The following is a 16,869-nucleotide window of genomic DNA, read 5'->3' on the forward strand; positions in this document are numbered from 1 at the left end:
TGGACCTTGCCGCCGCCACACTTTGCCTCGATCGACAATGACCGCTAATTAACTGAAATTTGGTGGGGTAAAGGGAGGTGTCTGTGACAGGTAGGGCTTATTCGTTAATTGAAACGATACATAATTCAGAAATGAATTGTGTAAATGAGATAGGCCACAATGCTTGGAATCGGGATTGTGTCATCTTCATTACATTTGGCTACTTTTTGTTCCATGTAGCAACACGGATGTTGGTAGAGGTGGACGCTTACACCTGTTGCACCTGTTTTGCGATTCTGAATGCAGCCCAAATACCCCAGTTGTAACACTGCGGTTAAAGTTCTAGAGATGCACATACGATCTCTTCCATGGAAGCCCTTAGGCCACCTAATGGGAGAAGAGAGAGCGAAATATTTTAATCAGGTAGACCAAACTGGCTTTAGTTCCTCATTTATAAACTATGCTAAGACACACCCACACATTTCACAACATGTTCACCAGGAAGTCTGCGACTGACACGGGTGCGTATGCTCAATAATATTTTTGTCTGCCCCTCAAATATATCATAAATCTACTTTTCATAGCTGATTTTCAAACGTACAGCAGTCTAATTAGCGTAATGCAAGAGAAGATTTCATGTCATTCTCCACGTGAAAGCCATGCAATTGAACAAAACTGAGCTATAAATGCTGATCCTCTTGAACTTTTGCACTCACTGACCTTGCAATCTTTATAATATGTCGACGAAATAATTCACCCATTTATTATTTTATGTCGTGGATGGAACCTGAAAACTCAGGTTAAACAATGCATATCCGTTAAAACGTGTCAATGTTTACTGAAGCTGTCACTCACACACCTGCTGCGTTCTGGAATGATGTGTCAACATTGTCAACATTGTCAACATTCATGGCTTCCTGACTAGACACATGTGCAACGTAGGCTGTAGCCTTCTAATATCTGTGATGAACTCGAAGTTATTTGAAGTCTATGTGTCTCCAGAGTTCCATGGTATAAACTACTATCACTTATGCAGATATTTTCTTTTTCTTTAAGTTGTTTGATCAGAAAACTGTTGGAATGAATAAGAGAAGAGGCAAAGTTCTTTGTGATGCAACACCCATCAAGAACCGTAGAGTGGAGGCTTTGCCTACTCAGGAAGAGGATGATAGGATGGACCATGATGGACCATTTTTCAATGACCACTCAACCTCTCCTACAGTCAGTGGCTCTCATGAATAATGTGATTTCTACTTGGGATTTATTTGCAATTGCCTCCAACATTCTTATGAGTGTATGTTGTTTTCTCAATATCTTTAAGGGTCTGGGAGATATTGGTGTCATCGAAAGTATCACCATAAAGAATTTCATGTGTCACCATTTGCTTGGTCCATTCCAGTTCGGACCCAATGTGAACTTCATTGTTGGCAACAATGGAAGTAAGAGAGTGTTATTTTGTAATATTTGGCTAATCATAAAGACATGGCCTATTGTTTGTTGTTTATGCCTGGTCTTACTCCTATATTCCATCCCCAACATTTACCATAACTCCAGTAATACAGACAGCTAGATGTTATACAATAATGTTCCATATTGAGACTCACCTTGAAAGGAACAATCCAGTTAATGTAATTACCTTTAGTCACACAAGTCATGTATTCTGGATTCATCTTATGATTAAATGTGACCCCAGCTACTGCATGTATTATGATACTGTAAATATATGTCCAATGATGTCAAATGATTGGCTTTGTAGGTGGGAAAAGTGCTATCCTGACAGCACTTATTGTGGGTCTTGGTGGAAAGGCCACCATTACAAACAGAGGAGTATCTTTGAAGGGTTTTGTGAAGAATGGAGAAAAGTAAGTTACAGTGTATTATTGTAGCTAAGTGTGTCAAATGAGAGTCAATCATGCCATAACACAATTGTTTTATGATAATTGTTAAGACTGCCTCTTATGACATGGATGATAGACCAAAATCATAGAATGATGTTTATTTGGATAAATTATCTCTAGCACAGCAACTGTCACAGTAAAACTGCGGAATAGAGGACTTGATGCGTACAAAGGGGATGTGTATGGAGAATGCATTTACATCGAGCAGCGGATTTCAAGTGATGGTTGTCGGACATGTAGGCTGAAAAGTAAAACAGGTAATTTGTGCCTAAAATATAAGTTCTTAGACTCTTGTCGGTTGGTCTGTCTATTATTAATTCATCCATCTATCCTTTTTGCAATGAATGTGATCTATGTCTTGATTTTTTCACCTTGTATTCCAGGGCAGTTAGTTTCTCATAGAAAGGAGGAATTGACAGCAATTTTAGACCACTTTAACATCCAGGTATGTAGATGTTGTCAAATTGGATGTCAATTTTTTGGCTGTGTGGAACTCTTAATACTTGCACATGTCCGTTATTGAAAATCTCCTGAGCTGTTTCCTGTATATCACAGGTGGATAACCCAGTCTCAATTCTTAACCAAGAAATGAGTAAACAGTTTCTTCATTCAAAAAGTGAAGGGGATAAGTATAAGGTACAGTTGTAATTTGATTGATGTAAACTTCTGTGGTTCTTTGTTGTCCCAGTTGTTTTCTGTGTATAAATCTAATTCTTTGTGTGGTACATTATGTCCAGTTCTTCATGAAAGCAACTCTACTGGAGCAGATGAAGAGGGATTACATCCACATCAAACAGACTAAAGCAGTTACACGAGAGCAGGTTGAGAGACAAGAGGAGGTAATACTACTGAATGGAAATCCTCATTTTGGGGCCCTTTTAAACCACTACAAATGTGCTATGTATGTTTCAATGTTAAATATCAATGACTGTGAATTAATTGATTGTAGCTAGATAGCAGTTTTTGGACTGCAGCTTCAGAAGGGTGTTTGATTTGCACAGCAGTGTGTCATAGTAGAGGCAATTGACATTGGCACTCATGTCAACTTTTTGCAGTTGTTCATTGATTTAGTGAAATTGCAAAATGTATGATTTGGTTTCAGTGTCTCAAAGACCTCAAACAGGAGTTTTTGCAGAAGAAAGAGAAGTATGATAATATGTCATCCCTTGGTGAGATGAAGGCAACTTTGGAGGACCTGAAGAAAAAGATGGCATGGTGTTTGGTATGTTCCTTATGGTCCTATGTTGGACATTTACCAGTGACACAAATACAACACTTTTTTAAATTATTTGAATAATATATTTGCAATGCAATTTCAGGTCAGAGAAAAGGAGCGGTTGGTTGAACTATTACTGGAAGACATAGAAACAGAGGAAAGTAAACACAAACATGAAGATAACCTTCAGCTCTGTCAGGTATTTGTGTGTAGCATATTTCTGTCAATATTTTGTCCCTAGTTATTTGTGTATTTATGTTATCAATGTTCACTTTTGATTGATCATGTCAATAATTAGTATTTCAAATGATAATGCATGCTCTTCAAAGCACGGTCTGTGTAACAACTTCAGTTAACTAACCCTAATCCTAACCCTAACCCTAACCCTAATCCTAACCCTAACCTTCTCCTCCGCCCCCACCCAGAATAAAATCATGCTATCTGAGACAAAACTCCAGGAAGTCCAGCAGAAGCTTGACACTTTGAGGGAGGAGGAAGAGTCTTTGTCAGAGGACAGTCGGAAGTTGAAAGAGCAAGTGAAAGCAAAGAGTAAAGCTCACAAAGAACAGGAGGTATGAAGCGCCCCTCATTTTCATAAATACAGCGTCAACACAGTGTCTCACATTAGCCATTGGTAACATATTCACAGAGCATCTAAAATGTAACAGAATTTGTTTGAGTTTTACCTTCCATTCAAAAACTCTCTTAGGTGGTTTATTTCCGTGCTCTGAACAAACTGAAACAATCAGAGAAGGAACAGAGCCTTCTTCAGGAAAGAATTAACAAAGCGAAAAAATGGTAAGTGATATTTGGGAAGCATTAGTCAATGTTTGAAAGCTATACTGTACACTGTTACTGTACACTGTGTTACTGCAATAGACATGATAAATCCCTGCATTGTAGTCTTATAATGGTAATACTGTACTGAATGTTCACGTGAACAATCACACTCTTGTAATTTTGACTATGGTTGAAATAACCTTTGACCCCACCCAATAGTGGGAGTCTGAACAACGGGGCAGAGGCCGAGCACACGATGCGACTGCAGAGAATATCTACTCTGAGAGAGCAGCTTGAGAAGCATGAGGCTGAGTGTACATCGCTCAATCAGGAGATCAAGGACAAGCAACAGGCACTTTTCAAGGGGAAGGAGGAGTTGGAGAAGCTAAGGTAAACACTTTATTTCTTATCCTGGAATGTAACCTCACCAGCTTGCCTGTCACTGTTCAGTCAGAGATGCATGATATTTGCCCCTGCAACTGTAGTCTGACAGGTACCTACAGTACATGTACAGTATACCCCACAAGCTACTTTAGGACCACATCTCATAGTGTGTAGAAGCTTAATGGTGAAGTGGTGTAGTGAGTCAGTTGAAGACCACAGCAAAAATAGCCTAGCTAGGTTATTTTCTGCAAAAAAGTCCTCTAAGTTTGATATTTCACTGTTATGTTATATTGTATTTCTGTTCCTGACACAACTGAATGGGGATTGTGCACAGAGCAGAGAGTTGTGCGCCAAGTACTATGTGCTGTGTAGTTGTTGTTGTCCCTCCAAGTTAAGAATAGACTAAAAAGCACTAGAACAGCACATGTGGCCTACCAACTCTGTGACTGACATGAAAAGTGTTGATCTAATGCTAGATTGGAGGAGAAGAACATCCAGGTCTCTTTTGAGTCCAAACTGAAGAGGAAGAACCAGCTCCTGGCCAGTCGATCAAATAAACTAAAGAGGTTTGGAGATCATATGCCTGACCTGCTGGACACCATTGATAAAGCGCACATCAAAGGACGTTTTATCAAGAAACCTATCGGTCCAATAGGTGACATTTTAATAACTCTGTTAGTTAAAAAATGGCTAAATTCTCTTTCATAATAACTTCACTGATAAGCATATCAATTACAGTACACTGAAAAACATTCTGTTAACTGGCATCTACAAACATATTATTACTTTATGAACATTTTAACTCTTATAATACAAACATATTGTATATATGTATATTGTATGTATTATATTTAACGTTGTTAACATTTAACGTTGCATCTGCATGTTTCTTCCTTCAGGTGCGTGCATCAACTTGAAGGATCCCGCTTTAGCTGTGGCAGTGGAGAGCTGTTTGCGCAGCTTCATGAAAACCTTTTGCTGTGACAATTACAGGGATGAGGCCGTCCTCCAGGAACTGATGTTGCACTTCTTCCCTAAGGGCAGTAGGCCACAGATCATTGTCAGCCCTTACACAGACAGTGTATACAATGTCAGAGGGCGGTGAGCACCAAGATTTATACCTATGTTTTTCAATTGGTATTAGAGAAATTGTATAGACTGCTTGAGAAGATTTTGTTTATGTTGCCTAATATCTTATTTGTATCAATATAGTATAAGACAGTAAAGCTAATTTTGTACTTATCATCTATATATATTCTGTTTCGTTCTTCTGTTCCAGGGGAGTACATCATTTGGCATACCCATCAGTGCTTGACACACTTATCATAGCAAACCCAGTGATCACCAACTGTTTGATTGATATGAGGGGGATAGAAACAATTCTGATCATCAAAGTAAGTTTCTCATAAAAGACATCTTCGATCAAGTATCTTTGCATGTTGCATGCATCACAAGTACAAATGAGGATGGTTTGAACTTTTAACATATTTGGATGTAGACTAATGTCTCTATTTTGATTGTAGGAGAAAGATGTCGCCAGGAGGGTGATGCAGCAAAGCCAGCCCCCCAAAAACTGTCGGGAGGCTTTTACCGCTGATGGAGACCAGGTTTACACGAACCGTTACTACACTCCAGACTTCAGCATGGCGAAATACCTTGGTGGAGACTTGGAGACAGAAATTAGGCAAGTAAATAAGAAATGAAAGCAGATTTTTTTTTTAGTAAATCTCCATTATACATATAAGTTCCATATTGATTTTGTATTTTGATTTTCTTTGGTCTTTGACAGCATGCTGGAGTCAGAGTTGGAGAACTACAAGGCTCAGCTCAACAGGTTTCATCTCCACCTGAGCTCTGTCACGGGGGACATCCAGCGCATGGAGGGGAGGCTGCACAGCACTATCATGACCCTGAAAAAGACCCTGGTAATATGTTGCACCACTAGTGCTGTGGTGGAAGAGGAAGCATGCTCACCACAAACAACACGCAGTGCAATTGAAAAATACTCATACCTTGGTTATTTCCTGTGTGTTGACGCTGGATGTTATCAGATGTTATCTCTGAGTTATGTATGACATTTAATATTTATAGTATCTGCATATACTTACCTGTCGATTCCACTGTAGGCTACTGTGAATCAGGTCAAGGCAAGTTTAACAGAGCTGGAGAACGTTGAGGAGGAGCAGACTGATGATATCAGCTCCTTGGTGAGTTTTTTAACCCATCCCAGGGAAAGCTATAATTTCCGGTTACGATTCACAATGTTTTCAGGGAGCATTGTTCCTCAGCTAACACAATGTGGCTTTTTGTAGCCTGTTTATTTGTTTATCTATAATTTGTTACATGTTTATAATGAAATTGAAAGTAGTACACTCATCAAACATTATAGGAGGAAGTGGCCCAAGAGAACCTGCTGAAAATTGAATCTGAAAAACAAAATGTGGACGAAGCAAATAAAGAACTGGACAAGCATGAGAAAATGGCGATGGATATTGATTGCAAGTATGCTGATGTGAGAAATAGAATAGAGCAGCTTTCTGAGGAGATGGAGCCGTTGAAGGTAAGAATGTTGTGAGTGCCTGCTATGAAACTGATAACTCTTTCCCCAGCTGCTGTGTTAGCCTGGCATGCGAGACTAGTAAATAGTTGCTATTACCAGATCAGATCAGTATAGAAAAAGGTATACACATTATTATTCAATTGTCTTTGCTGATTTAGTTAAGTTATCCATACTGAAATAGGTGATTGTCTCACACTTCAAACTGTTCTCATTGATAATAACTTTGTTTATCCATGATTTTATTGGCACCACCCTAGCATGCAGCCATAGACATGGAGCAGTTGTCCCGTTTATCTGGCGGAAATAACTAGAGACGTAGCTAGCTTTCGAACTTACATAGGCTGCTTTGATTAATAACATGAACATAGGGAACATAACTTCCATCCAAAAGGTTAAAGGTCAATAAAATGGTGGATTGTTGTTGTTGTCTTGGTTTAACAGGAAGAACAGGCGAAGGTAGAGACTGAGTGCGGTAGACACGAGCGAAACCTGAAGATTCTGGAAAAGAGGCTGAAGGATCATCAGGACAACATACAGGCTATGAGAAGTGATCTTGCTCTTAAAGCAGAGATCGTCCAGGTAATCTAGTCCAGTCATTGAACAATGTAGAACTTGACCGTGTTTGCCAAGAAACTTTATCAATTGAAGTTTCCTGCATGTGCTCTAGTTATTACCTTAAATCTGCACCTTATTTTGCCAATATGAAAAGGTGACAACATTGTCTTGAGATGACTGTTCATGGCACATTAATTCTAAATCTGTAGTATTTGAATGGTTGACAGGAGGTTGTGGAAAAAGCCAAAGAGATCAGTCCAGAGCGCCAGGATGTTGATCGCAGTGCGAAGAGCCTAGACACTGAGATCACACGGCTGAGGAAGAGAATCAGCCTACAGGAGAGCAGCCATGGAGACCAGGAGAAGGTGGTCAGGTACAGTATTGCACGAACAGGAATATGCATCAATCCAATTAATGCATTTTTGAAATAGTTTTTAAAAGATGATGATGATGATGATGATGATGAATTTGCATTAGTAGTAAAGGTTTATGTCTTGTTGGGGCAGTTGCCAGGACACAGAATAAGCAGAGTCTTGGACTGAATTCACTTAGTCTAGGATTAGGAATGCTTTCTGGAAACATCTGGAAACCGGTTTTGATTAAATGGGGCTATTACAACTATTGTGTTGGTTTAAATGCACACATTTGAATTATAATATAAATGATATACTGTCTTTGTCTCCTCATTAGAGAGTATGCAGAGGCCCTTGCGAACTACAGAGACAAATCCAGCCAAGTGAAAGATCTGAAGAGGTTCATTGATCGCCTTGATAACATCATGTCTGACAGGCAGAACCGGTACAAAATTATGCGGAGGTAATTGTCAATAATTTGATGTATTTAAAAGCACAGTCCAATTATAAAGACACCACATCTGATAAGTCATCAGTGAGTCATCAAAATAAACACCATTGTTTAATTTGTTTTGTATATTAAAAACAGTGTAACAGCTTTTCCCTCTCTTTTTGCCTTTCCAATATAGGTCCCTTTCTGTAAGATGCAAGTTGTACTTTAATAATTTCCTCATAAAGATGAACTGCTGTGGGTCTATGATGTTTGATCACAACAATGAGACTCTCTCAATCTCGGTATGTGTGTTAATCCTCATATCTGTTATATCAGCTTTTAGGCTTTTGTCTGTTTTGGCTTTCCTGATCTAACTGAACACGCATAGGTAAAGCCGCCAGGCCGTGAGGATGACATTATGAGTGACATGCGATCACTCTCTGGCGGGGAGCGCTCCTTCTCCACTGTCTGCTTCATCCTGTCCCTGTGGGAAATCACAGAGTCGCCCTTCAGGTGCCTCGACGAGTTCGACGTCTACATGGTAAGCCATTCAAATATCTGACGGGAGATTTAAAGACAATCAACACTGTGTAAACTACACTCTATTCTCAGTACCCAGAAGCATATATGTGGTCCTCTGTGGCTCAGTTGGTAGAGCATGGCGTTAACAACGCTAAGGTTGTGGGTTTGATTCCCGCTGAAAAAATGTATGCACTCACTGCAATGTAAGTCGCTTTGGATAAAAGCGTCAGCTACATGGCATATATTATATATTAGAAGCAGCCATTGGACTGAATCCCATTTGAGTTCAATGCATGTTTCCTCAAATCATACCTTTCAAAGTTAAAGATGACCATAGACAAATAATGACCTTCATGTTATACAAAGGATATGCACAATCGCCGGATCTCATTGGATCTCCTCCTGGAGCTGTCAGAACGGCAACACCTTCGTCAGTTCATCTTCATCACCCCCCTAAGCACCAGGTAACCTTTGTCAGAGTGTCAGAGTGACCTATGAAGGAGCAAAGCCTAAATGTGATGCATGGTGTTTTTCAAATGTTTTGCATGGGGTTTGTTGTTCATGAACTCTGCCTTTTTCCCATAACAAGACAATACATCCTTAATAGCATACATCTGTAAGAATTCAACGTCCTTTCCATCTGCATTTGTGAAAAAACCTGTTAAAAAAGATTATATGTTATATATAAGTGTCCTGCTTGGAAATGGTGCATACAGTTTGATTTGAGTATTTGATCTTGAGGATTTTTTTTTTGCTTTTTTAATGTCTTTCAGCAATCTGCCAAAAAGTAACCATATCAAAATCCATCAACTTCAGGATCCAGAGAGGGACAGGGTCAACACAGGAGATGAAGACCGTAGGTAACTTAGCCACAGTGTTAAAATATATGGAGCTAAGTTTTGCTGTAAACATGTTGGCTTATAAGCCAAGATCCATTATTCTTGAATAGGCCTATATAAACTATGAATATATCATGTACTGTTGTTAGATTTGGATAGATATCCATTACTGATATGGATGCTGTGGTCAATGCACCATAACGAATCATGAGGAATGTTGTGTGCTGTAAATATATGCATCTGTGTGCATTCACGTTCTGTGTTTTATTTTCAACACAGTCACTTTTACATATCATTTATACTGTGTAATTTATATACATCAGGATGTATATTTTGATTTTAAATTGTGCAAAAAAAAGTAGTTAGTAATACCGTGTAATCTTTATACTGTACATCAAGATGTATCTTTTATTTTAATGATGGCCACAAACTCCACCTACTGTACTTCCTGATCATAACTGTATCTGTGCTGTGGTTTCATTCATATTCAGTTTACTGTAATCCAACTCCTCACATACTTTTAGTTCACTGTTCTTCCCATTTGTAATAAGGCTTTTGGTTGCTTTTACACACAAGTACAGTATGCTGAAGTGCTGCATTTTGATTTAAAAAATTTTAAAATAAGCTGATGTGACTTACGTTTATGATGTTGATGTGATATTTACTATGTGTTGTGTGACTGCTAATTTATTACGTTGTTTGAATTCTTGCTGTTACAATAAAATTCAATTACAAATCTTAGTTGACCTACTGTAAATATAGTCACATGACCCACACAACAGACAATGAAAGAAAATACACAGAGAAAATGAATGGTCTGCTTGAGTCGCTCACCCAAAGCAACACGTGCATTACATTGACTTATAAGTTTGGAAAACTGAGCCATGTCTAGACCTGCATCGTTTTTATTTTGGTTATTCTAGACATAACACAGGATCAACCATCAGTGTAGTATTCTTTAGTGATCCATAAATTCCAGCACACTTATCAGACCATGCCTTTTGAAAAAGCCCGTAGATGTTTTTATTGATTTTAATCACTACATAAGTAATTTAACCATATAATTTAGGGTGCAACACATGCCACATGTATAAAATAATCAAAGAAACTCTGTTGCTTATCTTTTTGAATCAGATTTTTCATATGTAGTATAAACATTTACCAGACAAAGATTCTTGACATTGAGTTTGGATCATACTGTACAAATAATATAGACTGATCAACTATGACGTTTTAATCTCAATGACACTGTTTCCAGAACTGTTAATAACTGTGCCAGCTTCCACTTTCATGAGTGGACTACAAGCAGACACAAAGTCCATGCTTGCATAGCCTAGGAATAGCAAATAGAAACTGTTAAAAGAAAAGTACATTTTCACAATAGCCGTAAGCCATAATAGTCTTGAATTGTACATTTGAAACAGGAGGAAGCTTCTTTGTTTCATAAGCTTTATGTAACATCTATTGTATCGCTTTGAGGATTCTGCATCATTAAAGATAATTGAAAACTTGAATAGATTAGAAGATGAAACCTTCAATAAAAAGTTGTTTTACAAAAGTACCGTACTGTAGGTAGGAATGCAGTGTGTCCAGTAAACATATGTAAGGCTTTTGCTTTTGTAGCACTGGAAAAAGAGCTGCATTCACAGAGTTCCCTAGAGATTGAGCTCAGAACACCAAACTTGAAAGCGAAGATTGTTACATTTTGCAGTGCTCTTCATTACTGTAAACATATTGATATGCATGATGTTTCATTATATGTAAATAATACGGGCAGTCTGACAAATCCAACCAATTCTGAATTATCATGGGGTAATATCAGCCTTGAAATGAATACAGTGCTTAATATTGGTTGTGATGAATTAGCAATGGCCTAATTCTGATGTACAATACAATGTAAGAGATGGCATATCATTGGCAGATTAACTGTAGTCTTGTTAGATATTGCTGGGCCTAAATTTAAACAAATGCTCTCCATCAGAGATAACTGCCTGGAACCAAATACTGTAGCTGTCTTTCAAGAACTGGAGTGGCACATATACACTTAAGTATTAAGGAGGGAAGCATGCTCCCTCAGGATATGAACTAAATGGTCTGATAAATCACTACTGTACATCCCATGCAACAATACGAAACGCTTTTTGGAGGGCTTCTTTTTTATACCCACCTAAGGATGCAAAAAATTAAGAGAGTATAGTCTTAACACATAACATATGCATGCAAAGAACCTACATTTTAAGTTCCAAAGTATGAACACATTTGGAACAAACAGGAATCTGTCTATTCTCCAAGAGCTCAAGAAGTTTGGATATCAGAGACAGTTACAATTATCATAGGAATTATTGTTTGTTACCAGCATGTAGCATACAGTAGCTGCAGCAGTGAACATGGATTCTAAATACTGCAGGAACATAATTCAATGTAGCGCTTCACTGATATACAAGCTCAAGTTGAATCGAAATGAATAGGATTACTTTGCACAATTCACATTGGCAGGTTTGAAAATATAAATGTATGATATTGTATAAGCTATATTCAAAATGATTCTGCTATTGACATTCTCATGCATACAACCACAAGAAGCGAGTCCATTGAAAAATAGTCCAAGCATATTTTTTTTTCCTGTGGAAATGGCTGAGAACTTAATGAGACATTAAAACGTGTGCTGCTGTCCAAAGTGTGTAGATGCAGGCGATCTCTCTCACTTTTGCATGTCACATTGCAAGAGAAGCACAATGGACGGATCACTCTTTGCTGCCTCCTTGAACTCATCCAATGAGATCTGGTCATCGTTGTTCTTATCCATCTTGCTGAAGATCCTGTCCACCCGTTGCTCTGGTGTCAAGCCATCCTCATTCATCTTCATCATGATCACAGTGCCGACCATTTTGTATATAGCCTACAGACAGGGATGAGACATATAAGTGAGGTCATACCAGAGAAAATAACTGTAGTAAGAAGAGTGGTGAACATGTCTTGGTTAACATGCTCCATGATTACTCTGCCGAGCACTGTTGATCATAACCTAAGCACATACAGTCTGAGCATCAATCAGTACAGTCAAGTACAAATTAAAACCTTTGATTTGATTCCATACCTCAATGATCTCCAGCATCTCTACCCTTGTGATTTTACCATCACCATCCAGATCATACATGTTGAAGGCCCAGTTGAGTTTCTGCTCGAAGCTGCCACGGGACGTGATGGACAGCGCACAGATGAACTCTCGGAAGTCAATGGTGCCATCACTATTTTTGTCAAAGGTTCTGAAAGCATGCTGTGCAAACTTAGACGCATCGCCATAAGGGAAGAACTGCAATTGAGAGAGACAGCAAAGATCAACAATTCAGCCATTTCTAACAAGGAACTGCTCTGTTGCAGCTTCAATAAAGTTCAATACAAACACATAGATAGCGATTATCAGGATGAAACAATCAAGCCATTGATTTGTGCAGCAAAATAGAGAAGGCACAGTAACTATAGTTCACACACCTTGACATAGAGCTGCTGGAACTCATCCAAGTTGAGTCTGCCACTAGGGCAGTCTTTTAGGAAGCCTTTATACCATTGCTTGAGCTCATGTTCATTGAACTCTGTGCTCTTCACAAGGTCCTCCATTACCTCAGGAGTCAGCTTGCTATTCTGTTTCCCCATGTTTCCTGTGGTGTAACAACACATGAGTAATGCATTTGTACTTACTATGAATACAACATGCCTGTTAACATGTTATTACAATATTGTTAGTAGAGTAATTACAGAGTTACTACACAAGTATAGGGGCATCCTTAATGTCAGGTGTGACCAACATGTCTAATGGTAAGATGACCACTCCACAGCTATACCTTTTGACAGGCACCAATGCTTTCCCTGATGCCAGTGTTCTATTTCTGTTCCCTAAATCTGTTTGCACCACAGTCTCTGGACTGACTTCACACGCTGGGCTGGATCCCTGTCAGCATGACCAGTTCATCAAGTGTCCGATCATTTGGCTACTATCATCTTTCCTAATCTATTTTACCTGTAGCCTGACAGTGACAACAACACCTCAGAATGTTTGGGCTCTGTCAGCAGTTCAAGTTTGATAACCACACTAGAAATCACCTCATGGATGAAAATTGAGTGGGCCTTTAAAGGAAAATGTGAAAGTGATGAATGGCATGAGTGATTATGATATCTGTGTGTCCCACTGTCAGCTGAGAGCACACATATCTGAATCACATGGGCAAGGCTGTATTCTTGGTAATCAGTCATTTAAAGCCAAAGATTAGGTAATGAGGCAACATCAGCTAATCATCTAATCATAGGCAACAATGACCTCACAGACCAAACACGCTAGATTGACTAATTACAGAGCTATACAGAGCTGTACAGAGCTATACTCGGTCTGACATATTCAAATCTTAAATAGTCAGATACTGTATCATGATGCAGAGATGTAGTCATATAGGGTAAGATCGTAAAAACTCAAAGGGCAATCTGGCAAAACATAAACTGTAAATGACCTTTGTTGTTTGCATACATTGCTTCTTGAAGATGTACATTAGTAGCAAATGAGAGAGAGAAGCCAGAATCATGCTTGAACCAACAAATGTGATTTCAGGGCACAGGCGCACTACCACTTGATCTAAAAAGGTCCACACCTCTTTGCAGAGGTAATAGGCTATGCTTTCATACACGCACGCTACATTGACATAGGCCTTATGCCATTTTGGTTGTGCAACCTAAAATTCAGCGCAAAAAAATATATTTTCTTTTATTCAAATGACATAGACTTAGATGATGCGTTAATAAGGCTCTGTTGAGAGGAATTGGCCGTTATATAATAGGAATGTGCCCAAGTCATTACTATGCATCGAATGACCTTGAGGACAACATTTTTGCACGAAGATGACAAAACGAAAATGTTCAGAGGAAACTGATTACGTTTGGCTCAGAGTCGGAGGGCTCTATAATATTTGCTCTTAAATTAGCGTCGTTATGTTACCGTTAAACATGATGCGCTGCACATCACAAAAGCTCAACAGTAACATGTGTAAAGAAAAAATATATAATTCAATTGCACATAGCCTAGTAAAGGCAGTCATATCTGAGATCCAGTTCATGCTATCAGCCGCTGTTCGGACAGGGAGGATGCTAGTGCATTCCGATAGAAACGACGCAGTGGTGTAAGATTTATCCTTGTAAGATTCCTACCATACTCTTCTAGTCTATTTCTCCTGACATATTCCCATGCGCATCGTGTGAAAAATATGGAAAAATTAGTCAACATAGCAAACGATATGGATTGTTCTACATTAATCATTCTCGTGACAGGTGGAAAAAAAACCAATGAAATGAATGCATTCTAATTATATTTTTCTTAATTCAATGATTTAATTCGTGATATTCCTATTTTTACGCAATAATGCTTTCATTAATGGTTGCGCAGGTGCCAAACCTCTCCCCAAATAGAATGACAAACCTCTCCCCATATCTCATTCATTCAAACGTGTAAGAGGAGGAAAAACCCTAATTAAGGTGTACATTGTGAATATAAATTAGGCTTTGTTATCTCTAATCAAGACAGAAGTTGAAATACATCCCATGCCGACAAAAAAGACATTTACTGTATCTCTGCAGACACATATTTCTTACCTTAATAAAATGTTGGTGATGATATTGCTAATGAAAGTCTGCACTGTCGAGTAGCCTAATAACCAGAAAAAACACCTCCGATTATCAAATTTGCCCAAATGGGAATATTCCCACAAAAATTCTCCCTCTCAAGAATGCAGAGAGAAAAATAACGATTTTCCGATGCTATTCCAGATGAGGCGCAGCAGGGACCGATCCCACGCTAGTCTTTGGTTATGCGACTCCAGACACACGGCGTCACCCGTGTGCAATGTGCATCACAAATTGATCTTATGTTGACTGTTGCTAATGTAGCCTATATTGCTCCACTGCTTGGTTTATTAATTTTCGTGAATAAAATAATACATAGCCTACGCCTTATGTCTTGTAGCCCGGGTCATCATAAACAATGACATTGCATTATAGGTATATATAATTATCACAGGACCAGAACACGCAATATCCAACAATGTATGAATATTTGTTTATGAAAGGATTTCAGTCTCTCTTGTTGCAAGATGTTTCGTAAGAGTTCAATAAACATATAAATTGTAACAGAAAAAACCCCCATTTACAAGTAGGCTATAGCCTAATGCAGCAATTTACAGTTGGCCTAGCTTCTGTATGTTCAGCTGCCATCTGCCAATGTAAAACCTCAGTGGAATGAGCCACGTAGCAGAGGCTATGCTTTTTTTTAAATTTAAATTCTTTTTTTTATCAATTAAAGTATGTGATCCCCTTCTTTGAATTATGTGTTGTTTTTCTATCAAAATAACTGAACTAACACTGACTGTGTAGACAACATTTGCAGTTTCAGCAGTATAACTATCCCATCACAACATAATTTCATTCAAGTGGTTCAATTATATGACAAAGAAAGATGTTCATCAACTCAGTTATAATGCCTTGTTTTCTTGATTTAATACTCACATAGGATACACAGCCAGGTTAAATACACACATGAATGATCTCTATTTAAATCTCACAACACAAAAGCAAACAAGAGATATTAAATACAAAGAGAACTTTAGCACCAGTACAGATTATTGATCCAGTCAGCAGTTATTCTCTTATATTCTTCATTATGATTTTCAAAATAAAAAAACATTGTCCCAGCTTGATCTCACATGGCATGGCTTGAGTGTAATGTCTTTTACAGCAGCATTCACTTACACAGGTTGCTAAAAAGTACACACACTCTATGCCAAAATGGCATGCTGTACACAGGCAATGCTATACGATAACCTCATATAGGCCATTTACATTTGTGTAGTCTACCTCTGTTTCCATAACGATAGCATGGTAAAAACTGATATTGTAAATACCTGCACAATCCAGTTCCTATAACTGTATGAAGAGGCTATGGAGATGCTCTTTATGTGGCAATCTTGCATATTCAAATATGTCATATATTGGAACACATTCACAATATTATTGTTTATCCTATCAAAGCAATATATCATTTATAAAGTCACATTATGTCTACAATTTGCTTGGGGTAGGCTACATTATTTTGTGAGACAATTATGAATGAAATAACAATTGTTTAGACACATTTAATCAAAATGTGTCTCATTGTTTTCTTACCTCTTTTTCCAGAGTGAAACACAATCAATCAAGATTACCAAAATAATGTGTACCAAGTTCATTGATAGTTTCCTTGGTTGTTTTATGGATTAAATAAATCTGGCAGTGAGCCCAAACATGCCAAATCTGGCAGTGATGTGATCGGCACAA

At 38.3% G+C, this 16,869-nt stretch overlaps 2 protein-coding genes across 4 annotated transcripts; one reads left to right on the plus strand and one right to left on the minus strand.

Moving 5' to 3' along the window:
* Positions 1-412: 412 nt before the first annotated feature.
* smc6 (structural maintenance of chromosomes 6) lies at positions 413-10,250 on the plus strand. 2 transcript variants are annotated; one of them, XM_083683833.1, is made up of 27 exons: positions 413-500; positions 1,036-1,200; positions 1,301-1,418; positions 1,736-1,841; positions 1,998-2,134; positions 2,261-2,322; positions 2,433-2,513; positions 2,615-2,716; positions 2,980-3,099; positions 3,197-3,292; positions 3,519-3,665; positions 3,803-3,891; positions 4,093-4,263; positions 4,734-4,912; positions 5,157-5,358; positions 5,537-5,651; positions 5,781-5,941; positions 6,047-6,182; positions 6,384-6,464; positions 6,647-6,817; positions 7,259-7,396; positions 7,600-7,745; positions 8,063-8,188; positions 8,355-8,460; positions 8,547-8,699; positions 9,047-9,144; positions 9,454-10,250. In XM_083683833.1, exons 2-27 carry the CDS (start codon positions 1,060-1,062, stop codon positions 9,542-9,544), a joined length of 3,273 nt encoding a protein of 1,090 aa, XP_083539959.1. In that variant the 5' UTR covers positions 413-500; positions 1,036-1,059; the 3' UTR covers positions 9,545-10,250. The 2 variants fall into 2 exon arrangements, with proteins under 2 accessions (XP_083539959.1, XP_083539958.1); XM_083683832.1 differs by lacking the exon at positions 413-500 and having other exon boundaries at positions 1,072-1,418.
* Positions 10,251-12,220: 1,970 nt separating this feature from the next.
* On the minus strand, positions 12,221-13,173 carry vsnl1b (visinin-like 1b; the record flags this gene model as incomplete). Of its 2 annotated transcripts, XM_083684043.1 has the most annotated exons (3): positions 12,221-12,418; positions 12,617-12,832; positions 13,012-13,173. In XM_083684043.1, the coding sequence occupies 3 exons, from the start codon at positions 13,171-13,173 to the stop codon at positions 12,221-12,223; spliced, it is 576 nt and encodes a 191-aa protein (XP_083540169.1). The 2 variants fall into 2 exon arrangements, with proteins under 2 accessions (XP_083540169.1, XP_083540170.1); XM_083684044.1 differs by lacking the exon at positions 12,617-12,832.
* Between the last annotated feature and the right edge of the window lie 3,696 nt (positions 13,174-16,869).

The sequence above is a fragment of the Argentina silus genome (genome assembly GCF_951799395.1).
Source record: "Argentina silus genome assembly, chromosome: 13".
NCBI lineage: Eukaryota > Metazoa > Chordata > Actinopteri > Argentiniformes > Argentinidae > Argentina > Argentina silus.